At 38.7% G+C, this 25,214-nt stretch overlaps 3 protein-coding genes across 3 annotated transcripts; 1 reads left to right on the plus strand and 2 right to left on the minus strand.

Moving 5' to 3' along the window:
• Nucleotides 1–1,758: 1,758 nt before the first annotated feature.
• Nucleotides 1,759–4,011, minus strand: LOC121197285 (fibrillin-3-like). The gene has a single exon (XM_041060832.1). The coding sequence runs from the start codon at nt 3,225–3,227 to the stop codon at nt 2,172–2,174; it is 1,056 nt and encodes a 351-aa protein (XP_040916766.1). The 5' UTR covers nt 3,228–4,011; the 3' UTR covers nt 1,759–2,171.
• Nucleotides 4,012–4,052: 41 nt separating this feature from the next.
• On the minus strand, nt 4,053–5,972 carry LOC121197284 (complement component C1q receptor). The gene has a single exon (XM_041060831.1). It carries the CDS (start codon nt 5,765–5,767, stop codon nt 4,055–4,057), a length of 1,713 nt encoding a protein of 570 aa, XP_040916765.1. The 5' UTR covers nt 5,768–5,972; the 3' UTR covers nt 4,053–4,054.
• Nucleotides 5,973–13,505: 7,533 nt separating this feature from the next.
• On the plus strand, nt 13,506–24,709 carry LOC121197758 (calpain-1 catalytic subunit-like). The gene is made up of 22 exons (XM_041061502.1): nt 13,506–13,632; nt 14,896–15,150; nt 15,655–15,724; nt 15,809–15,927; nt 17,036–17,169; nt 17,265–17,439; nt 17,770–17,844; nt 18,052–18,137; nt 18,631–18,705; nt 19,039–19,199; nt 20,055–20,212; nt 20,936–20,947; nt 21,059–21,267; nt 21,492–21,531; nt 21,712–21,780; nt 22,132–22,189; nt 22,311–22,372; nt 22,568–22,636; nt 22,813–22,891; nt 23,306–23,422; nt 23,597–23,649; nt 23,799–24,709. Exons 2-22 carry the CDS (start codon nt 14,914–14,916, stop codon nt 23,823–23,825), a joined length of 2,085 nt encoding a protein of 694 aa, XP_040917436.1. The 5' UTR covers nt 13,506–13,632; nt 14,896–14,913; the 3' UTR covers nt 23,826–24,709.
• The last annotated feature ends 505 nt before the right edge of the window (nt 24,710–25,214 follow it).

Below are 25,214 nucleotides of genomic sequence, written 5' to 3' on the forward strand. Positions count from 1 at the left end.
ATGCATGGCAAACAAACACTCCTCTTTTTTTTGTCACTGTTCAATCCCAAAAAGTGAACTCCTCCTGTTGTGATTGGCTGATGAAGTTCACAAAGGGCCTATATTTACTGACACAGTTGAGATTATGTCAGCTACAGCCGGTGCTAGCCAGGTTCGTTAGGTTTGTACTACCCAGCCTTATCAACACTACACTCCTACTTTACACACACACACACACACACACACACACACACACACACACACACACACACACACAAAATAGGTCAATAGTAGTTGCCACTGATCTAATCAAAAGAGGAGCCTGATACAGTCAGTTTTCCACCTCTGCCTTTTAAACTGGGAAAACAGGCTTGTGTATGTGTGCGCAAAAATAGGATTCATAGAATTTTGTGTCATTGAGTTTTTTGGTGAAATATATAGAAATAAATACAACCCTGCAGCAGCCAGACATTAAAAATGAGTCCATCTTCAGATGTTAATACAATTACTTTTTATTTCACGAATTTAAAAATTTGTGAAATAAATCATAAACAAATATGACTTCTTTCTGGCATGAAATTCTCCAACTTAAACATCTGACCTCAGTCCAACTTCCTGACTGCAATGGGACTTTCTTCAGGATGATGACAATACCTTATCATTTCTTTAGTTATAGCATCATACTTAATATCATTAATTGGTCTGTTTTGTTCCACTTTCCCATTGTGAGATGTCTGTCACCACTGATTCTGTCACCTCTGATTCAGCCATGTTTTTTGTGTGGTGTTTGCTCATTAACAGCCATGGTGTTTTCTCACTGATTACAGGCCGGAATTACTGTTTGACAACGCTCTTATCTGGAGTGTATCTTTTCTAGGAGTGGAGAGGAAACAGACCTGTATAGATCAGGAGCACTGAATGAGATAAGGGCATCACTGAGTGATGTTAAACGTTTCCCCTCCTGCTTTTTATAGGTCAGATCAGAGCCGATTTGATTAACAATCTAATTTGTGTAAAATCAAGTTAACCGCTGTTAGTTACCTGTTGCCTTATTAACAGGCTGATTACCTGTTTTTTAAGGCAGAGTAGGGAGAGGCTGCTCTGCTGTAGCTCACAGGGAATAATTGGTTATTGGTGGTTGGTTTGATGCAATCAGTAAAATTAATCTCTTCAGGGCCATCTAGTGACTGTAATATGAAACTACAACACAATATACACAGATTTACTATGATGTTACACTTTATGGTTTTGTCTGTTGAGTTCTGCAGGTAGGCTTGTGACTCATTTGACCCAGACAAAGTGTGGACCGGTTCAGGGTGTCAGACCACATGCCAGAGTGATGTTTCACTATATGACCACTGAGGAGAGGAAGAACCATGGGAAGCATTGGGTAAAAAGGAAAAGGTATCTACACAGTTTTCTATGTAGGGAGAAAGTCTGCAAAGATGTAAAGAATAAATAATTCTCCTGCACTGCTCAGTAAAACTGTGCAGAACCAGCTGCTAATCACGGACAACCTACAGGAAGAGAAACTAAGGCAGACATTTTCAGATCTGTCACGACTACTCTCTGTTCTTAAAATAGCCATAGAAATCCCAGCATGCAAAGCTGATAAGTGCAGTTTTTTATAATCTCTGAGAAGTGAGAGTGTTGAATCTGTAAAACAAGAGGTCATATCCTTTCTGGCCATGTGAATAAATGATGACTGAGGGAAATGTTACTGCAGTTTGTTCAACAGAACAGTAGATGGCACTCTAAGAGAAAGAATGATGACAAGAATCAATGAACTTAGATTTTAATTATATTACATCCCCCATAAGTGACCACAAAATGACTCTGGTGTTCAGATTAAAGACTGTGTCACTCATGAACTTCAGAACTCTTATTTCACATCATCATCTCCATGCATATGCACATATATGAATATCAAAGTATATCAAAATTAACTCTCAGCTCCACCTTGAACGTCTGACTAGTGAATAGTCCATATGCATTTCAAATGGATTCTTCTTGACATTTTTCCTCAGCCTTATGTAGTTTTACCAGTTTTATATTCAGAAATCTTAAAACAGTACACAACATGCAAGTCTTCCAAACTGTAAATGTTAAAGATCAAGTTGAATCAGTGTTAACACTCTGGAGTCATGGCAGAAAACTGTTGGTTGAAGTTTTGTTCTCTGCGCTTCTGACTCTTAACAAAATAAAACCACAGATATGAAGATGGCCACAGCCAAAGCAATGAAAGTCCTTATCCAGAGAAGACCCCCAGCAGGTGTTGAAGAAGCCCTCACAGTATTTAAATTAGTGTCAGACTGAAGAAAAGCTGTGGTGATGGGAGTTGTGATCACAAAACCCTCTCTGTGCTCTGCTTTGACGCAGTGGACTTGACCTTTAAGTACAAATCCTTCTTTACAGGAGCACACAAAACTTCCAAAAGTGTTTTCACACCCCTGAGCACATTCCCTCATCTCACATTCATCAATATCCACACAGAATTTCTCATTCCTTACAAATCCAGAAGGACATGAGCATGAATCGTGTGTATCACATACAATGGGGCATTTCTGTTCTCCACAGTATACTTTGCACTGCCTCGGGTCTTTGCTGTCTGGGCTATATCCTGTGAAACAAGAACATTCATAACCCCCTTCCACATCTTTGCAAATGTGCTCACAAGGGCCTGCTGAGCAGCCTTTAGAGCTTTTGAAAACTCTCGGTTCTGATAATTCTTGTGCCTGGCATGCATCCTTATGCTTTGTTCTGCACAAATATCCATCTATTTTGTCCAAGCACGGTCTCTCTGTCCACATTTGATCTTTGGAAAGTGACACACAGCTCGGAGAGCAGACCTTAATGCTGTCTTTCCAGATGCCAAAGGACGGAACAAAGCTGCTGGGTGTGCTGCCAGAGGTCCACTCATAGCCCCTGAGTGGAGCCGAAAGGTTGCTACAGGTGCCAGCTGCTAAATGCAGTCCGATCCAGAAGTTTCCAAATAATTCTTGACTCAAATTGTCAAGGATATTCTCATCTGTCTCAGGCTGAAGTGTCATCAGTTCCCCATTGTTGTCACGGCATGCTTCCTCTGCTGTTTTAAAATCCACTCGTTCTTGGTTAACAGTTATGCAGTCACTTCCCGTACAAACAGGCCTACAGGTGCTAGGCTGCTTCATGCCAAATCCTGTCTTACAAGACAATAAAAAAATAACTGACATCAAAATAACCAGTGTCGTTAGTTTCAGGCAAGCCATGATGTCGTGCAGTAGATCATCGTATAATGTTGGCTGTTTGAAGTTGCAGACAATTTCGATGCTGCCTACTTTGGAGGGAACACCCCTCAGGACACGGGTAGAAGCAAAGGAAGGAAGTGAGATAAAGTCAAGCTGCTGGTTTTTTTCCAAGGTTGGCGAAGCAAATGTTCAATGTACTGAAAATACAGGTACAAAAACATATTCATATTTCAGAAGAAACAATATATTTAGCTTTATACAATATACACTGGTTTGATGAATATTACACCATTTCCATTGCCAGTATAATCAGATGTGCCAACTCCTTTTACTACATTTACTTAAGTCTGTATTTAAGTACAATTCTGAAGTACTTTCCATCTCATGCCACTTAATTCTTCATTACAGTTCAGAAGTAAACGTTGTACTTTCTTACTTACTTACTTACATTGCTATAGATTAAACTACTCCATGTATATGATGCAGTTAAAATGAGCTTCATCTCAACCTGCTACAGCATTGAAGTACATGTTAATGTATCAGAGATAATCTTATCTTAACCCTCATCATTTCACCCCTTCAGGACGAGTTTGCACCAACACCTGCACACACTTCCGCTTCTTGCACATTTGCTATTTCCCATGATATACCCAAAATGTTTCTACTCTATGTGGATTACTGTTTTTGGGGGGGTTTTTTTACTTGTGTGCCACGTCAAAGATTCGTGATTTGATATTTTACAAATTTGCCGACATCACATACCCTAACCCACAGAGGCTGCTCAAACAAAAACATAAATTAGATAAAGATGATAATCCATGTAAACAGTCTTCTCCTTAACTATCAGGTCATAGGTCATCAGTCAAGATGGACTCGTACAGTTTCTCTAAACGTGGATCCAGACCAGAGGACACCCAGCAGTAGCCATCTGTTGTAGGCTTTTTCTTGGCTTCTTTTTTGGAGCGATTGCATCGAAAAATAACAACAGCTAAAGTCACTGCGACCAGCGCGAGCAGAGGAATGGCTGAACCGAGGACGCAGATTAATACCCTGGAATTAAAAATCTTGGCAAAACTTGTCACCGTCGATGTGTTGCTCTCCTGGCCAATGTGCGTAACGTTCAACAGGTCTGGGAGCGGTGAGTCAGTGTGAGGGGACTGGTGTTGGAGCTCAACGGTGGTTCTGGCTAAGGACTCCGTGAAGTTTTCCTGTGTGTCCTCGTCAGCTGGGCCATCTGATGAAGCAGCTGATGCCTCTGTCACATCGGGAGCGCACGTCGATCCATTGGTTTCTAGATGGAAGCCCTGCGGGCACGCGCACAAGAAGCTGCCCACAGTATTGTTGCATGCGAACTGGCAGTGGTTACTGACGCATTCATTTATGTCTGCACACGAGTGGCCATTCTGGGCTAAAGTGAAGCCCTCGTTGCAGTAGCACGAGAAGGATCCAATACTGTTTAAGCAGCTGTGCTCACATCTTGATTGCGCGCACTCATCCACATCACTGCATTTACCGTCGATCATTTCGTAGCCGTCTTCGCACGCACACGTGTAACTGCCCTGCGTATTTACGCACAAATGACCCTCGCAGGTCTGTGACTGGCACTCGTCGATATCAGAGCAGTTGCGCTGGTTTTCATCCAGTTTGAACCCATGTCTACATTTGCAGGAATATCCTGACTCCCCCATGACGCACTGATGCTCACAGGTGTCAGCCCCACACGAGTCTTTAATCCGACAAGTGAGTCCATCCTCGTTCAGCTCATAACCGTCTCTGCAAAGGCATCGGACTTCATCTGCGTCCTGGAGGCAGAAATCTTCGCATCCGCCGTTGTTGATCGCGCAGTTTGGGTTTCCCGTTCTGCAAAATGGCCCAGGGTCTGTCCACTGATAGGAGCCGTTCTCCCCCGTACACACAGTGTAGCCTTGCTGTTTGTCATTGCATAATATCTCAGCATATGTACCGAGTGGAAACGATTTCATTTCACTTCTTTGTGGCTGTTCTGAGAAGGGCGCCCTGTAGGTAATTAGTCCAGGTCCCAGGACGGCCAAAGGCTTGCACATTCCCTTAAAGTAAAACTTACATACGTAAAAAGCAGGTTTTCTGCAAGTGTCAACAGCCCATGTCAGTGGATTCTGACCCAGTAAAGTGTAATGAACCTTTACACACCTATCCTTTGTGCAGGTGGAGACAGGTTCTTCTCCCCAGTTGGAGTAGTGGGAATCTTCCTCCCCAGATACCCACTTAAACCCCCTGAGAGTACTGTCAGCTAACACACAGTCCCCTTTGTTTAGTTTTAACCCAATCCAAAATTTAAGCACCCTTTCTTGTCCTTGTCCTTGGATTTGTGAGAGAAGCAAGTGCAGCACATCCTCTTCTTCTCTGTCTCTGACAGTCATCAGATAACCTCCGTTGTGGACACAGTTCTGACTGGCCTTTGCAAAGCTCACCTTGTCCATGTGTAGGGTGAAGCAGGCGTTCGAAGTGCACAAAGTCTCATGTTCAGGTCCAGACAAACCATTAACACTGCTGATGAGCTGCAGTAGAAAAATCCACAACATAGTTGCTCTAGAGATCAACAAATCAGCTGATGTCCAGAGGGTCCCCGGGAGTTTCTGGGTAAAATGTCACCAATATGTGGTGGTCCATTCGTGGCCGAAAAACAAGTGGTGTGTGTCTGAAACTAGCAGTTATTCTCCTGTATCCTGTTTAGGACACAAACTAAAGACGGAAATCATGTTTAGGAGCAGTTATAGGCTCTTTCTTTCGACCCCGCATATCAGTTCCGTTTTAGAACAGACAACAATGGCAGGCTCAGCGGTGTTTTGACTGACTCTCCAGATGTCTCCGGCTCCATTAGGCTCTGAGCATTTAAGCTGACTCCCTTAATTGTGGTGCCTTACAATACATAAGCATGCAGGGTTCAGAACCTCAGAGACACTTTGACATTACGAATGGACTGTGTGTACGGAGGCACAGAAACTGCTGCAGCGAATGAACCTTTGACCCTTGTCAAATGTCAGCCTGCACTTTCTTATTCATAGCAACTGTTTATATTGTAATCGTCCAGTGTCAAATGTTTATTACCTTATATGCAAAACTATGCGATCTTGAGTAAAGAAGAAAAATATTTTATGACTCACTTACGTGGGTGTTAGTGTCCAAACCCAGACTCTTACAGTAGGAGATCAGGTATGAGTGTATTTTATAAATACAAGCACAATACCTGCCATGTTGGAATTATGGGACATGGTGTCTACATATGACTACACTCTAAAAAAAAAAGAAAAGAAAACATGATTGTTCACTCATATGCATTGTTCAAAAACAACCGAAAATACAATTCAGTCGTCCAAGGTACCTTTTAAAAATGTGTACCTCATACGCGTACCCTTGTGTGAGATTATGTAGACAGAATGTACTGTTTTTGATGGAAATATATGCCAAGGACATTCATGCGACTGCAAACATTTCCTGTGTTTGTTCGAACACAGGAAGTACCCCCAACTACAATCACAGGAAAGAGAGTAAAGCACTCCTCCACCCACTGAGCTCACACAGGCAGTTAAATAATGTACTTAAAAAAAACAAATCTCTGCAGACAGATTCTTCCGTGTTTAAAACATGATACCGTCAGAGGGTTAAACCTTCTGTCTCCACAGTGTCCATTTTTAGCAAAAACAAGGCAGAGTAATTTCATTTAAATCCTTACAACACACTCTAAATGGTAAAGTTAAAAAAAATCTAAAATAAACTGATTAAACTTTTATGTACACTCGTGAGTTAACGTCTGGCTGACAGACCTGCACTAGTAACCTTGGCTGTGTCCAGAATCACTCCCTATTTAGTATTACTAGTAAATTATATTTACTGTCCTCCATTTTATTTGTACATGAAGCTTATGTTAGCTTAATTACATACTAAGCGGACGAAATCTGCCAGCAACAGCTGTCGTTTCAGCCAGCAAAATAAACAGTTTGAAACGAGAAGTCTTCTTTTGTCAACCTCAAAAACCCACTGTTTCAAAACTAAGGTTTTTCTGAGTTTCAAATCTGCAGCCATTATCATTGTCAACAGTGTATGTGGTGTGCGAGAATAGAAAGGAGGGGCAGGAGATTAACTAACACAAATTAAGACCACACAAACTGCCCTTAGAAATGAACTCATGTGTGAATATCTGCCTTCTGAATTAAGCTGAGGATGATCCAGCTTCTGTAAAAACATATTTTAAAGGCCATATTCTTTCACCTACACAAGTGCTTTTTCTTTAATTCCACCTCCAGTTATACCTGTGTAAGCCTGTACATGCTGGCACTTGACTGACAGCTCTCTTTGTTCTTCTGTTAGTTTTGCTGCACCAACAGGGTGTACAGCTTACACCCTGTTGGTGCAGCAACAGGGTGTATTATTTCAGTATCAAAGTCAAGTACAGGACTTTAGATGACTTGACTCTCAGCTCAACTTTATCCTGAGGTCTAATCAGGCACAGTAACTTACAAAAACCTGTGTGGAGCCTTTGAAGTGTCAGCTAAAGTATGATGGTGGCTGTGATTACCAGATAAGTCTTTCAAAAATATTGAAACCTTTGTGTTCAAACAAAAGAACAATACAGTTGTGTTCACAATGGAAAAAAATTGAATAACATAAATAAAACATCAGTATTTATCGGTATCATTCTGATCTCTAACAAGATTTGTCAGCTTTTGTTTATGGTCACAAAATGTGAATTAAAGGATTATATCCCATTATTCTGAAAGGGTCCACCCATACATTGTTTGGTGTATGCAGGTTTTGCAGTTCATACTGATCATTTTATTGCTCCCTTCACCTCTTGTAGCCTTCCCTTGGTATGAGCAGATGTCCAGTTCTACCATCCAGATAAAGAAGGATGAGAAAAATCAGACACCACTGGGTACAATCATAACACTGAGTAAAGCAACATCAGGACGTCTTCATACAGCAAATTTTCCACACAAGCCAGAGACCTGTGTGTTTGAGAAGACACCAGGGTGTGTTCTTGTGAAGTACATCATGCGGACAGCATTTCCTGTATTTGTTTAAAGGCAGGACATACCCCCCAACATCGCCCACAGGAAATAGCAGTAGTGACACTCTGAACCTCTCTCTCTCTCTCTCTCTCTCTCTCTCTCTCTCTATCTCTCTCTCACACACACACACACACACACAATTACGCTTACTGTAATTACAGCCCACCTCAAAGAAATCTCTATAGACACATGACTCATTCCTAAATAAAGAAGATATCAGTCCTGCATTCTTACATGTTAATTCTAACTTATTTTCTTTTCAATATGAAGGAGTCTTACTTCAGTACTAAACATAGAAATAAATTCTCTTTTCATATCCATTTTCCCAGCCAGCAACAGAGGCTCAGTTGCTTAAAACAAATCAGAAATCATTTGCCGTATGATTATAGAGACTTAAATAATTTAAATAAATAACTCTTTAACTGGATTGTAAGTTGATATTAACCTGATATTGAAATATTCTTCCTTTCTGGACTATTTTAACATTTAAGAAATAACTTTAAGCGCATGCTGGTTAAAACAACACTAACTACAGTCAGCAACATGAAAACGTGTTTTAGCTGTTGTGTTGATGTAAGTGTGATAATTGTCCAGAGGGTGGTGTCAGAGTAAAACTCTTTGGTGACCAAGAACCAAGGGTTTTATGATGTTGTGAACATAAACCGGTGAAGAGATGGCAGTATAACAGAGTTTATTTGTCTCAACAGAAAGTGCGTCACATTACATATGAGATTTTACTTTACTGTTTCAGCTGGTTGAGGTGGAGCTTGTATGGCTATGATTTTTTTTATTATTATGGATTAATCTCCATATTACTATATTATTTACTTGATTAATCAATTGATTGGTAAACGGTTATCAAAATAACTGGCAATTAATTATCTGTCAATTGACAAATTGATTAATCAACTAATGGTTTCAGCTCTAACTTTATACAATGTTGGGTAGTTTAATTTATTTTAAAATGCACAATATTGTATAAACTCGTCATATGTTTTGTATGCAAAATATACCTTTGTAGAAGTAACTGGCAGCTATAACTGTCAAATAGACTTTGTTAGAAGAAAAACTATAATATAAAGAAGTAAAACGCATAGAAGTATAAAGTGGTATAAGTATCTCTAAGCACAATTTAATGGCAATCCATCCACTTACTTTCAAGACATTACACTAAAAACCCAAAATGCCAAAGTCGTAGTCAAGAGACTGACCGACAGACCAACCAGCTGACACATTATTGCCATCCCTAGATCCACTACTACTCCACCACACCACTACGGAGTCAAGATAAAAACCAGTTTTTATGTACTGCATCTGTGAAAACCAGTGATGACCCAGATATTGGCACTGCTGCTTTACTGGTAGAACTCAGGCACAAAAATCCATTCCAAGCTACAGAGGAGAAGGAAGATTAGAAGAAGCACAATTTCACATGACTTTGCTGGTGCAGTTTGTGCAAACAGAACAGAGATCTGATGGTGATTTGTTATCATTTGGCTACTTCTCCCTGTCACCGGTGTCATGCAAGGATCAGGATTTGACAGACTTGTTTCAATCAGATCAAACACCTTGCAGGGTCACTCTGTCAAAGCTGCTGCACACAATGCTTGAGGCATTTTGCTGTACATACTTTTGTATAACTACAGTGCATGACTTTGGTGATCCCTGACTTTTGCCCTGGTGTTTTATCCAGTGAAATATCTCAACATCCACTCAATAGATAGGCACAAAATTTTGTGAGGACATTCGTGGCTCCATGCAAATGTATCATAATCATTTTGGTGATCCCCTGATTTCCCTCTAACACTACCATGAAGGTTACAGAACTGGTTTTGAGTGAAATGTCTCAACTTTAGTTTATAACCTGCAAAACTAATCAAATTCCTAAGAGCTGGGGTTACATATGTTTTGATTAATCTACAGATCAGGTTAATCGACAACAGGTTGATACACTGTTGGCAGGCATGGCACAGTAGCAATGGAGCAAGGCTAAGGGAGGTTAAAGCCATGTATGGTATTGCCTGTGAAAAATACATGTGGTTTTTTTCACTCAAGACATGCAATTGCAGCTGTCCCTGATTTGCATAAAGCAGTGTCTCACACTGAACATGTATGTATTCAGTTTTCTGCACTGACAAAAAAATACATGAACAAGCAGGTTTCACCTTTAAATGTCATTCCTTTGAATCATATTGTACCCTTTCATTTGTCAATCACCACTGGCTGGAGAGAATGTTTCAGAGGTAAAACGAGATGTAAGGTAAGCTGATAATCCCAGTTACATAAGCAGTACTGGCTATTCAGCAGCCATCAGTGGCTTTTCTTTACTATTCCAAGTGTATAGGGACAGGGTGAGCAGGTAAGGTAATCCTATGTGCCAGTTCCCATGGAAGCCCAGGATAGTGGAACATATTGCACAGACATGTTGATTTTTTTTCCCAATTAAACCTTTTCACAGTTACTATGTTTTAATGCGGTGAGTACTACAAATAAACTTTCATTCCCCTCCTGTCTGTTGGGGGCGTCAGTAAATCTCAGAGAGTGTAATCTCATCGCTTGGAGAAGTATGATCTTGACTAGGGTCAAGAGAGAAAATATGTTTTGTGAACCCAAGTCAGTCATACTGTAACCCCTGTTCTCTGATAACACGAGTGAGGTCTCTCACACTCTACTTGTGTAAAGTGAGGGAGAGCTGAGCTGGTCTTGAATGTTGTGTGATGCTGCATCAACTCTTTTTTTTAATCAGACAGGCTGTAGTCTGAGCCTTGATGTGAACATTAGGACTGCCAGCCCAACCTTGACCCCTAGAAATTATGTTTATATACAATTAATGAAGATGATATTTTAATTGGCAAGTCGTATATACATTAATATTGAACATATCAGTAAAACATTCACAAATAATGTATTCATGTTACAGTCAAATACCCAGTGTTGCAGCACAGTGTCCACTTATAGTGACATTTGACCGAGTCCATAGTCTTTGTCTCACCTGTCCCAAGGTGCTTTTACAGCATAAGCCTAACCACAGACAGGCCTGTGGATGTGAACCTCAGTCTCTGGTGTGACAGTCATGGGCATTGTACGCTCATCATCTACCTAAATCACCTCCTGGTGAATCCACTGTCATGAATAAATTTAGCACTTCATTCATTCATTCACTCATTCAAAAGAAACAAAAGAGAAAAGTTGCCTCTGACCACTGAGTACTTGGGAAAACAGTTCAAAAGTATATTCATGTAATTTTAAAGAATCAGAACTGGCCAGTCAATACTGGCACACAGTGAACGGTCGTTACAGTGAAACATCTCAGGTAACAGGATCTACAGAACAAATAACAACTCAAGACTTTGCCTTTGCTACGTTATCATAATTAATCAGTGCGTTGGCTGTTGTCGAAATTATCTGGAATCTGTCTGCTGCTCTTTGAATTAATGCATCTGTTCACCATGACATGGGGTTTGGCACGGCAGCTCCATTTCGTGAGAAGTGCTCTGAGCTTCATGCTGGAGAAAACAAACATTTTCTGCCACTGTGACAGTTAAAGGCGAACACACATTATATGGGAAGATTTCTGTCTGTGATATGGAGAAAGAAAAAGGGTGTAATGTGTCCTCAGAAACATGGTTCATCTGAAGTTCAGCTTGTGCGTGTCTTTCAAAATAAAGCCAGATGCTTACACTTGCTGTTAATGATGCTTGCTGATTTCAGTTTTAGATTTAGATGTATGACAAACATATGGTTTGATGTAAAAAATAATAATAATAATTCAGCACTGTGAAGCTTTTCCTTTAATAAATCCAACATACAACAGCAAATGCATTTTAATTATGTATAAATTATGTATAGATTTGCAAGTTGTCTATACAATGATAGTGAACATATCAGTAAAATGTTCACAGACAATGTTTGTCTGTGAACTGTAACACAATGTTTGTGTTACAGTCAAAATACCCAGCACTGTGTTGCAGCACAGTATCCACTTACAGTGACAGAAACATTATTTATATTTAAACAAACCCATAGTCTTTGTCTAACCTGACCCAAGGTGCATTTAAAGCATAAACATAACCACAGACAGGCCTGTGGATTTGAACCCCAGTCTCTGGTGGGACAGTCATTGGCATTGTACTCTAATCATCTACCTAAATCACCTTCTGTTGAGTCATTAATGAATTTACTGCTTCATTCATTCCCTGATTTTAAAAAAAAAGTTGCCTCTGAACATAATCAGCCCACGATTATATTGCTACAACAGTGTGATTGGGAAAACAGTCCAGTAGTATATTTACGTAATTTTTAGGAGACAGAGTTGGCCAGCCAATACTGGCACAGAGAGAACGTTGTCCACAGTGAGACACCACAGGTAACAGGATTTACAAAACAAATAACCTCAAGCTTTTGTCTTTGCTATGTTATCACAATTCATCAGTGCACTGGCTTTAAACTCCTGTATGTGGATGCAGGTGGGCATGTTTGAAGGCATGCTTTGACAGTGAATCTGTTTACAATGGCATGAAGTTTGGCACTGCAGCTCCAGTTCTTGAGAAGTGCTGTAAGTTTCTTACTAAAGAAAACAATCTTTATCTAATCTCTAACGACTACAATTTACACATCTAGTTATTGACCATACTGCCTACTACTTTCAGTTTAAGATGCCTGACAAACTTACGGTCATGGCTAAATTAGATAATTATTGATTATGGGCTTTGGTGTGAGAAATAAATAATGCAGCATTCATAAACTGCCATTGCTGTCATCAGTTTTGATGCTGATGAAATCAACTGCTGCTAAGTTAAGGTTCTATCTTAACTTACTGCCTGGTGTTAATTTTGCTTTATTAATGACAACACAGATACTTAATCACAGGGTATCAAGGTTCATGTAAAGATACACACACCTGACCTTAATCACACAACCTAACACAATCAAACCTTTTGTAAACAAAGGCAGAGTTTAACAGGATGGCCATACAGATGGCAGTACATTTACACTATGAGCAGCCAGTGCTTTTAACATGACAACTTTGTGTCTTGACTAATCATTGACCACTCTGGTGCTGTGAAGATAAATGTGCATATAATAAATACATAAAAATAAGGTCAATCTTGTTTCAGGTTCACACGCATAAACTCTAGGTTCCAGGGTATTTTCAGTCACTTTGTCCTCTAGTAGCCAACAGAAGTGCAAGACTAAACTGCAGGTGAATAAAGGCGGAGTTTGCTCAAAGATAAATTACAAACCTTAGGACACCAGCCAGCCCTGGTAGCTTGAGGCGTTTACAGGCATTATATAAGTGTCGAAGCGTCTCCTCTCTTACTTGCTGATCCACCTACTCTCCTTACCACTCTATACATCTTCTCTCTCGTGCCAGTGAGGTAAGATCTTCCTAAGCCAACAACATTTTAAACTTGTTCATTCAGATTTCACAGTTTAACAACTGTGCTGGCCCACATTGGCATGTAGGCCAGCACAGTGCCATGCTTTTTGGTGCAAGAAACAAGGCAGGTGATGTGTCCTAGTTTACATGTTGAAAGGCTGATGGGTTGTATGTGGTCCCTAGTGACTTTGTTGTCTTTAGAAAAAAATGTACTTTTGTACTTCATACTGAAGAGTGGTATCTTATGAAGATATTTTTGACCTCCTAAATATACTATTACTCTTTCCATTACTAATGTTATTAATAATAATATATATATTTTTTAGATTACAGCAAGAATATACTATAAAGTTTTTTAATGTACTTCATACATACACGTGGCAAATTAAAGGAAAAACCAGAACAAATGAGAAGAGAAAAAAAAGAAGTGCAGATTCCACACAGGACACAAAAGATCACTGAATGGAATAATGAGTGTTAAGATAATGTGACTGATGAAATGAGAATCACCAGCCTGTATTTATCAAACTGTTAAAAGTGAAATCTTGGATCCAAGTGAAATACAGCTGGAAAAAAAACTCTCACTTATTTTAAAGCTTTTTATAATTTTTTTAATGACTTATTCAAATGTTCTTGGATTAAAAAAAACAAAACAAAACAAAAAAAAAATTCAGAGGTCTCTTCAAATCTTAGATGGCTACGGATCAAAAACAGAGGTGATCACACACCTGCTAAGAAATTGTATAAAATATTATTGGACAGAAATTACACTGTAAATGAATAATTGTACATTTGATTTGAACACTTCATTTGATATTACAACACATTTCCTTCTTTTTATAACAGTAGTGCAAACAACAGGCTGGCACAAATTTAATAATTTAATTTAATGTATTCATGCATCACCTCACTGTCAGAACCTGCCAATGTGACACTTTGTCTCCTAGCTGCACTAATTTAGTTTTTCTTTTGTTTCCTTTTTCTACTATGTCATCTCTATAGAGCTAGGGGCTAAAAGTAATAATGTTAAATAAGACGTGTCTTAAGTTAGGTTCTTATTCCTAACTTGGCCCTTCACAGCATTTATAAGTGTAATTCTAGAGTCTGGTAAATAGAGGCCCTGAGATCAGAATCAGTGCTTGACACTAAGACACTTTACGATGGCTTTTCCTTTAACTTCTAACTCATGTGTGTCTCTCAAACTTGCTTGCAAAATTCTTCCGAATGCCAAAACCACTCTGGATCTTATTTTCCTTAAAAGAACCCAAACGCTGCAGCAATGCCTCCACCGGGTGTGTGTCTGAACATCATGGAGGCTCGTCACAAGCAAGATGGTATTGGGAGTGTTGCCAAGCCTGAGAGTTTCCTCAACCAAGACCCAGAACAGCTGAAACAGTACTGTCTCATCCAAGGAGTAAGGTACATCGATAAGATGTTCCCACCTGACAGAATCTCCATTGGCGAAGGCTTGCTGAGCCCTCACGACCTGAGCCGCGTGGAGTGGCTGAGGCCGCCGGTGGGTGTTTTGAGATCCTGTATCATGCTAAATGTTTAATCAACTGATTCAGCTAAGATTAAAATTTAGAGTAGTTTTTTGTAGTGATTCAGCATTTACCACTCTCAATTCACAACAAAGTTCAAAGTTAACCTGTCTCAGAAGTCTTCCCACAGTCAAAATAGAGGTAGGTTATTGCTGCTGTGGAGGCATGGTAACACACAGAAGACAAAAAAAAAGACTTAAGTAGATGCATATTTCATCTGGTTAACTCAGACTGCTGAAGCCTCACATTAGCCTCAGTTGAATTTAGAAATGCAAATTTGCATGGAACAAAGTTCTGTGGATTTTATCTCCCAAACTTTCACATTACACTTGTCCTAGGAGAGAATCTCCTCTTGGTCAGTTTGAACAGGAGAGATGATTACAGAGACAAATAATTATTTCAATGTACACATGGTCATATAAATATTGTATTAACACTTATTACTATTATAACAACATTCTATTGACTTTCATTTTCAGAAAATTGCTCCCAATCCATCCTTTGTACTTGATGGGGTCTCCAGGTTCGACTTTGGTCAAGGAGTACTTGGTAGGGTTAACTTCTTTGTTTGTAATGCTTTGCTCTTGTGCTTAAACATCTTTCTGACACCTCAATAAACATGTTTTCACTCAGGAAACTGCTGGTTTCTCGCATCTATCGGAGCACTGACATTCCAGAATCATATCCTCGAGCAAGTTGTCCCTCTTGAGCAAACATTTGATGACAATTACTGCGGGCTGTTTCACTTCAGGGTAAAAACACACACCAGTTACACAAGTTATTTGTTAGTGTGATATTTATATTGGTCTATGGGTTGTAGACTATAGGAGTAATGAGATGTGGAGCACTCAGCTATAGTATTGGTGGTGCTGGCTTCAGAATAGTAAAAAAAACTGGCTTTGTTAAAGTTTTATTAAAAAGTAAGTGTTTTAAATGCATTTGTTGGACCTCAAGGACACACACACAATTGTAAGCCAAAATGACTAGAAAAACTACACTTTACAGTTTTGGCATTATAATGTGTGTAGCCACATAAGGGAAAGGACCCACTAAGCAGACTGATGAGTGACAAAAGTCTTTTACAAAACTTTTACAGCAAAATCCCTGGCCTAAAGTCCATACAGCCAGTAAACAAACTTGGAAAACCTTAAGTGCCCAAACTTGGAATTGCCTCCAAGCATAAACTTGGAACTCAGAACCCTTCCTTCAACCATAACAGCAACAGAAATAATTCCAAGGACCAACAAGGAACCAAACACAGAAGCACAGACTAAGACCAACACAGGTAAACTGACAGGGGATCAATGAGACCTAAATACACAGGGGTTAAATGACAACAGGTGACACAAATCAGAGCAGAGCAGACAATTAACAAAGGCTGGAAACCAGACAAAGACAGGAAGTGAAGTAAGAACATATATACAAGGAACAGGCTACAAAACAAGAGACATGACATGACATGACATGACTTCAGCATTAAACAGGAAATGTAAAACAAGACCAGGAACAGGTACCAGTAGCAGAACTTCAGAATAAAACAGAAAATACAGAACCAAACCAGAGTCCAGAACCAAACCAATGTCCACTAATCCTCCATAAAAAGTTAAAAGAAAGTCCAGAAGGAGTTCGATCCTGTCCAAGAAGGTTCAAAACAGATCGAACCTTAGGGGTTGATCATAACATTTGGGAGAAAATTATTCACTGGAACTCTTTACTTACCATGAATAACAATGCGAAAAAGATTTCTACCCATCTAAAAATAATTATTGGCAATGTATTGATACAGAACTCAAATCACTGATCGTTCAGTGTCCTATCTATAGTCACTTTTAAATTTATCTTCTTTTTTTAACCATTCAGTTCTGGAGGTTTGGAAGGTGGGTGGATGTCGTCGTTGATGACAAGTTGCCAACAATCAATGGCAGACTAATCTTCGTCCACTCCAAAGACCCAAATGAGTTCTGGCCTGCTTTGCTGGAGAAAGCCTATGCCAAGTATGACACGAAAAGTACTTTTTTTTCCTCAGACATTACATACTTTTGCCATATTTCTGGAATCGTAAGAATAATATCACATCTGTGCATGTCAGGGTGTGTGGTTCCTACGCCGACATGAATGCTGGAACTCCTGCAGAGGCTATGGTGGACTTCACTGGTGGTGTCCACATGTGCATCGAGCTGTCAGATCCTCCTCCAAACCTGTGGGAGCTGCTGTGCAGAGCTGGCCAATCTAGCACACTGATGGGCTGTGGTACACCTCAGGGAGTGAGTACTATACCACACAAAACCAACGCTGTCGATTCCTTCTTTTTTTTTTTTTTTGCAAACTTTACCTTGGACATCTTCTTAAACAAACAACTGCTCTGTAAGCAAAATGTACTGTTGTTAATATTTTAGATTCAGTGCCTCCAAAGCCAGGTTTCTTGAAAGTTTGCAAACAAATTTACTTGCTAATAGTAGTGTTACCCCAGCTACACCTGTTGGTCATGTGACCGCAAGGTTGTGGCTGTCAATCAAGAGCTTATATGCATTAATAGAGATTTTTTTTAAACTGTAGATTAACTTTCAGCAATAATTAAATGTCTTTGCATGCAGGAGACATCTGCCAACACCGTACTGCCAAATGGATTGGTTCAAGGCCATGCTTACACTATCACGGGTGTGAGACAGGTGAAGAATTACACTTGTACTTGCACTTGTAGCTGTAAGTAAATCTAATGTCACTTTTCTGATAGCGATCTTAAAAGTTACGTCGCCAGCAGCTACTGAAGAAGTCGTGTTAAGGCGTCTTCTTAAACTTTAATGAGATAAGTTCTTGCATTTTTACATGAATGGTACATAATCAAGATGCTTTCTTCTGTGATGACTGCTGCTCAGCTGATGAGCCGCGGAAAACTTGAAAAACTGGTGCGTTTGTGGAACCCCTGGGGCAAAGGAGAGTGGAACGGAGACTGGAGCGATAAGTAAGAACAACTCCAACTCACTGACTGTTTTACAGAGAAATACGAAATACCACGGCTCTGTTTGCTGTTGCAGATATACTGAGATTATTTTCCATTGACACAATAAGTGAAAATGTAGTTATTGTCACACACAAACATTTTGGCTTTTTCGAAATATAATCTCATGTACAGTCCATTTTTGTAGTGAATACATGAAAGGATAAAGATAAAGGATAAGCATAAGAAGATTGTCAGCCTGTCCTCTGAAAATCCCCCTCTGGTTATTCTAAGCTGGTTTTGCCAGTCCCAGTGAAGTAATCCCCTGTAAAGTCTTGCCTTAGAGGCAGCTTTAAACACTCGTGTTTCATCCACAGAAAACACCATCTGCTTGGACGTGCACTTGCATGCATGCAAGTTGAGAGGCACTTTGTCTGAACCTCAGGGCCAAAAATCAAAGGTCAAAAATAATAGGATATTGTCTCTTCTCCTACTTAAATGATAAATTGTCTTCAAGGTCACCTCTGTGGCAGACTGTGAGTGCTCAAGAGCGTGAGTTGTGCCTGTCAGTGGGTGATGATGGAGAGTTTTGGTAAGCAAATTTTGCCACAATGCGGGAAACTTCTCTCAGCATTAGAAAGTTTTCTGTGCCACACATGTACACAACAACAATTACAAATCACTGGATATTTAAAATGTAAGATATTAACAACTATGCTATGGCAACAAATAGAAAAATAAAATGAGACACTAGCTATCAAGTAGCTTTTTTGTTGTTATTATGAACACATCACATTTCATCTCCTCCTTTTACCCCAACTGCAGGTACATGATTCATCTTTTATGAATTAAAAAAATAAATTAGATAACAGAAGAATAAAATAATAATCCTTTTGTTATCTAATTTAATTTTGTGTTTTGACAGGATGACTTTGGAAGACTTCTGTAAGTACTACGTGGATCTTGACATCTGCTCCGCAAGTCCAGACTTCCTTGATGGAAACTCCTCTTGTCACTGGAAGACCTCCATGTATGAGGGCAGATGGGTTGCAGGAACCACTGCTGGAGGGTGCATGAATAACAGAGGTACTTCAAGGATATCTAGACCAAATACGACGCTTTATGTTTGAACAGAATATCTTCACAGAATATTATTGTTTATGATGTGTTCTGCCACTGAACTAGCTGAAGTTACATAAAAACACATTAATGAAGCTGAAATAATAATAATAATAATAATAATAATGAAAAATAAAGTATCTCTATCTATCTATCTATCTATCTATCTATCTATCTATCTAAAACAGATTGTATTGTTTTATAGGTATGATTCTAATTTACTGAAACTCATACTGACATTTGACTGATTGAAAAAGAGCCTTTACTTTTAACTGTAATAACATGACAAACTTATTGTTGTGTGGATGAGAGCTAAGCTGCAGCTCCCCTCTGAAGACTTGGTAGTCCTTGACACTCTATGTAGCATAATATTGTAAATTCAGTAAAATATTTCCTAAAATGCAGGCATTAGGTGGCCACAGGCAACAGTTGAGAAAAACACTACATGTTCACATCTCCAGCGTTGTCAGGAGGTTCAAAGAAAAAACAATCAGCAGCAGAGCTCTTGCTTGTTACGGGGGAGAATACAACTGATAGCCATATGAGGAGAACACCACAAACAGTGAAAAGTGGTTAAGCTGAGATAAGATAAGACAGGGCTTCACTGTAACATGGTTTTACACAGTACCCTATCTTTCATTGAACCGGTGGTTAACATCATGCAGCAACAGTTAAAAGTTTTAGTAAAAAGTATTCTGTCACAATACTAACGTAATGTGGTACACAACTCCAACTCGTGAGTTGATGTTCATCTGTCCTTTCTTTCAACCTCACATTGATACATAACATTTAGTCTTGTTTGTTTCTCTTTTTGTTTACCAGCCAGTTTCTGGACTAATCCACAGTATCGGATCCAGGTTGACGGTCAGTATTCGGAGAAAGAGAGCGGAAAAAACACGTTGGTGTCTCTCATGCAAAAGCCTGACAAGAGGAACCGACGCCTGGTGCAGAATCTCCACATTGGATTCTCTGTATTTGAAGTAATCACTGCTCTTTATTGTTTCTGTCACGATGTGTGGACCTTAACGCATTTTTTATGAGCAATTGCTGTCAGTGCTAACTGCTGTGACAAATGCATTACGTTTCCTGCTTCACAGTAAAAACCACCGCATGTTTTGCAAGTTGAAGTTGAAGTGTTTTTCAATGTGAAGCTGCAACAAGTAATGTTCATTTTCCAGCAGCAATAAATTAACAGAGCTTTAATAGAACAGAAGAGTGATTAGTAAACACGAAGGCTGATATCAATAAGATAAAAGTTCATATAGGAACACAGGATTATACACTGTACGTGAATCTGAGAATCATGTGAAGGCAATTTGAATCCACTACAGAAATGGTAGACTCTATCACTAACAACGAAAACTACTTAACGGGGAAATAACTACATAGTGTGAGTGCACTGACTGCTTTTGCTGAACATATGCAGACTATAAATAGAACCAAAAATGGGATTTGCTTCATGAAAATCTTAGACTATAATTTTAATGAAACTACAACAAAACAATATCAAAAAAGTGATTACAATTTATTTTAAACTGATGATGCCCCATTTTCGAAGTCTTATAAATTCAGGTCGGCCTAACACATTTACATATGCACAGTAATTTGGTATGTATAATATTATCTTGATTGAAAATCTGCCAACAATTAATTGAATTAATTTCCTTTTGCCCCCAACACAAACTCACTGGATTTCCCTCAAGGTGACAGATCAGGTAAGAAATCATCTCAATCATTGTTCATAGTACACATTCTCCATCCATACTGTGTAGCGCCTTTAAATTATGAAACCTGAAGAGAACTGAAATACCTATTTATTATAACAGTACAAGACACAGAAGGGGAAGTTCGCAGCCTCATTCTTCAGCACCCACACGCCTGTTGCTCAAACTAAAACCTACATGAATGCACGTGACGTGATGGTGTTCCTGACGTTGAAGCCTGGTGAATACCTGATTGTGCCGTCCACCTTCAATCCCAATGAGACAGCGTCCTTCATCCTGACCATCCAGTCCAAAGCAGAGGCCCATGGCTAGTATGCAAACATTTTCATTCCACTGTTTGTCTCACAGTTTGTCTGTCATATCTGTTGTCCAGAAATTAAAGATATGACAGACACAATGGAACAAAATTATCCCAAAAAATAATCTGCATGGCATTCTATATGTTACACATTACTGGTGTTTCATGGAGAAAAAATAAAACACACTAATCCAGTAATATAGAATCTCCTTGAATCTCTTTGGTCTTTCCCCACAGCGAGAATTCTGGTTACCGTCAGCATGAGCCAGTTCAAAAGGTGCGCAAGATTTAACAATATCACAGTATTTTGTTGGTGTTTTTATTATTTATTATATTTTGTTACATGTTCTTAACCATATTTTATTGCCAGTATCGTGAAATATGTTTTACCTGTTTTATTTCATGTAGGCTACAATGACTAAACATCTTTATAACATTCATTTTATGTTATTTCCAGCTCCAGCAGGTCAAAAATGCAAACGAAGACGAAAACAGAAAAATACTTTTCCGGCAGTACTCGGACAAGGTAATTTCTCACTAAAGTGTCTCACCTGCATAATTGTAGCTACTGAGTTTAACCATGACTTGGAGCCTTTTATTAAAATATTTACATCATTTTCTGCATCAACCAGTTTACCTATAGTTTAAGCTGTACTAATTTTTTTTTTTTTAAATGGGTCACATAACTGTGACTCATACTGACAATCACACAATTATCAACCTACTCTGCCTTTTCCCATCAGAAAACGATTAGCAATCATAGCAACCCACAAGTTAACCAAATGAAGTAGCATTGTTTGCTATCTGGGCATGGCAACAGTATTTTTTTTGGTTTGTTTTGTTTATCTATCTTAGGTTGTTTTCCTTTCATTTGTAGTATGAAGAGGTAGATGCTGAACAGCTCCAGAGGCTTCTAAATGAAAACATTCTGAAAGGTTTGGACTGTAGCACACATTAAAATGCAATGAACATTCAAATACAATCTATTAATCTTTTTTTTTCCAGTGTCGTGTGAGATTGTTGTGTTGCTGACGCCAATTTTTCTGTTTAATTTAGGAGATTTGAAATATGGAGGTTTCAGCATTGATGCCTGCCGCAGCATGGTTGCTCTGATGGATGTATCCTGATGTGATGTATATGAAATTCATTATCATTTAATATAACTTACACAATTTAAATATTGATAGATTCATTCTTTTTTTTCCTCTATTGAAGCTATTTAAATTCCTGCCTGCCCTTTTGTTGCCATTACTTGCTTTAAAAGTCAGACTAAGACACATGTAGCTTTGTTACCTTAATATTGAGTTTAAAAGACATCAATCACCGGCAAACTCAACAGTGAGGAATTTGTCCGCCTATGGAAGAAGGTCACCACATACAAGGTAAACGAATCTAGGTCCAGGTTAAACATTTCATACTGAAAGATCATTATTTTTTTCATAATATTTAAATTCATTATTGTACAGCAGCATATTCTTTCTACCAGTAAGGTGCATCTGGATATGCATTTAATATGGAAGAGTTTCCTGAACAATTGGAGCTTCCTTTATTTTACCAGGACATTTTCTTCCTCACTGACGTTTCACGAACAGGAACACTGTCGCTGAGTGAACTGAGGAATGCATTCGTAGCTTCAGGTACACCAACTTTGCATTCATTCATTCTGTGATTATAAATTCATTGAATGGTGCAACAGCAGTTTTTATTTTCTTCTTATTATTTTGAAGTTGATTGGTAAACTTGGCAACCTTTTCTTTTTTTGGAAATTTTATTCATTTCTTTATTTATTTTTGCAGTTTTAAAAAACTTTGTTAGACCTTTGAAATATTACTGTGATTGACTGAATGCCAGATCAAGGACAGAATAGGTCTGATATGTGTCCAAGCAACATAAAACGTATGTGGTTTTGATGCTGACGTCCATTTGTGGGTAACCTTTCACAAGCCAAATTGCCACTCTAATTTGGCTTGTGAAAGGTATGTGATATCACAGCAGTTTATTACAGGAGCAGTCCCAGACTCCTAAACATTTGTCCCATGTATGTTTGTCAGGAATGAGGGTCAGCGATGACATGTTGAATTTGATGGCTCTGCGCTACGGTGCCTCATCTGGACACATGACACTGGAGAGTTTCATCAGTCTCATCCTTCGTTTGGACTGCATGTACAGTAAGTCAATTCATGTGGGACAAATGATGACGATAGATAATTATATATTATATGAGAAGTAACTGCTTGGTAATTAAGATAAACTATATCCTCACACCAGAAAGACTGAAAGTTTCCCACAGCATTAGGTGATACAATAAAAAAAATAAAGTCTATTTCTGTGTTGCTCAACAGAAATCTTCAAGCAACTGTCTGATGGAAAAGCCATGAGTCTCCGAGAGTCAGAGGTAATAAAACATATTCTTCTTGTCATGGTTATGACTTTTCATACACCTCAGCTACTGGAAAAAAAACTTACAACACAACTGTTTATGATTATGTGTTTTCCAAGTTATCTTCCATAGCATTAATAACCCGTTTCTTTCTTTATTTCCAGTGGATGTATGTTTCAATGTACACTTAACCCAACAGGGGAAGAAGGTCTGTATTATTCAACTGGGATTCCAGAGGCAGATATTTCAAATAAATGTCTTCTTCTCATGTGCCAAACTGTGCCAAAATGAGCCATTATACACTATGAACTGTAACTAAAGGGCATTTTCTTTTTTAAAATTTTATACTGCAACGTTAATGTGAATCCTTAGAGCATAGAATTAACTGTGTAAGCTTGATGTTAGACTGGAGATGGAGATTACATGTCTACCTGTTAGACTGAATTACTGCATTTTTTTTTTTTGTATTATCAGTGGATTCATGTTAAACACATTTGACAAGCTCATTTTTCTACAAAAACCATGCACACTAGATTCTTTTAAAATAAAAACAATGGTGATAATGAAAAACAAATTGTGTGAAAATTGTCACCTATTGTATGTCATCCTTCTCTTTCTCACCATGTTTCCTGCAAATTTAAACCATTTACTTAACATGAATATAAATATCAATATTAACATTAATATCAACATCAATATGAATATCAATTAATAATTAATTCATATTAATAATACATTACTAATATCCAGCCGGAGCAATGCCACACAAAACCCTTAAACAAAACAAAGATCTCTCTTTTCTCTTTGGTGTAGTGCACCTAAAGTCTATATGTAAACCCTGAGATTATCCAAGGCTGTGATAGGTAAAGTAATTAAACTTGATAATTTGGAATGAATGTCTTGCTCCATCAGATTGTTTAACCAGGTAGTTTTTCAAGGTACAACTCAACTACATGGAAAGATTTCCTTTATCTGTTAACTTCAGAAGTGGAAGGTTCCTCTTTCAAACCATTAGATGTTACAGATATAAAGATCGAATCTTAATTCAAACACAGCAAATAATGATGCACCATTTTGAGGAGCAAGTGTAAAGGGTAAAGTGTAAATAAAATGTATTTCATTAAGTTTAACTTGTTTTGAACATAAATTTGTGTTGCACTTCTGCCCTCTTGTGGCTCAAAACAGTACAGGGACCAACCTGAGGGTCTGACTGTGAGACCACCCATGCAGTTGCTCTCTGGACAAACTGGGACATGGACTGTTTAGAACGGCAGTCAGTGTTGCATCTGACGGCAGTCAGTGCTGCACATGAAAAATTGCATTAACTGTTTTCACAGCATGTTAACAGCTGTCGACCATAAAATGTGCTTCCTCAGAGTTTACATGTACGAAAGAAAAAAACGTCCCAAAAATGGTCTTACAGGCATAATTTTACATACTTTTTGTCTTTAATCTGACTTTTTTTGTGGGTTCGGCATTGGATCTTAAGTAATCCTAGCAGTCTGTTTCTATGTGCACCAGGTACTTTGCACTCCACCAGCCTCAAAAATACATTTTAGAAAAAGTGAGAGAAAAAAAAA

Source organism: Toxotes jaculatrix, chromosome 17 (assembly GCF_017976425.1).
Source record: "Toxotes jaculatrix isolate fToxJac2 chromosome 17, fToxJac2.pri, whole genome shotgun sequence".
Classification (NCBI taxonomy): Eukaryota; Metazoa; Chordata; class Actinopteri; family Toxotidae; genus Toxotes; species Toxotes jaculatrix.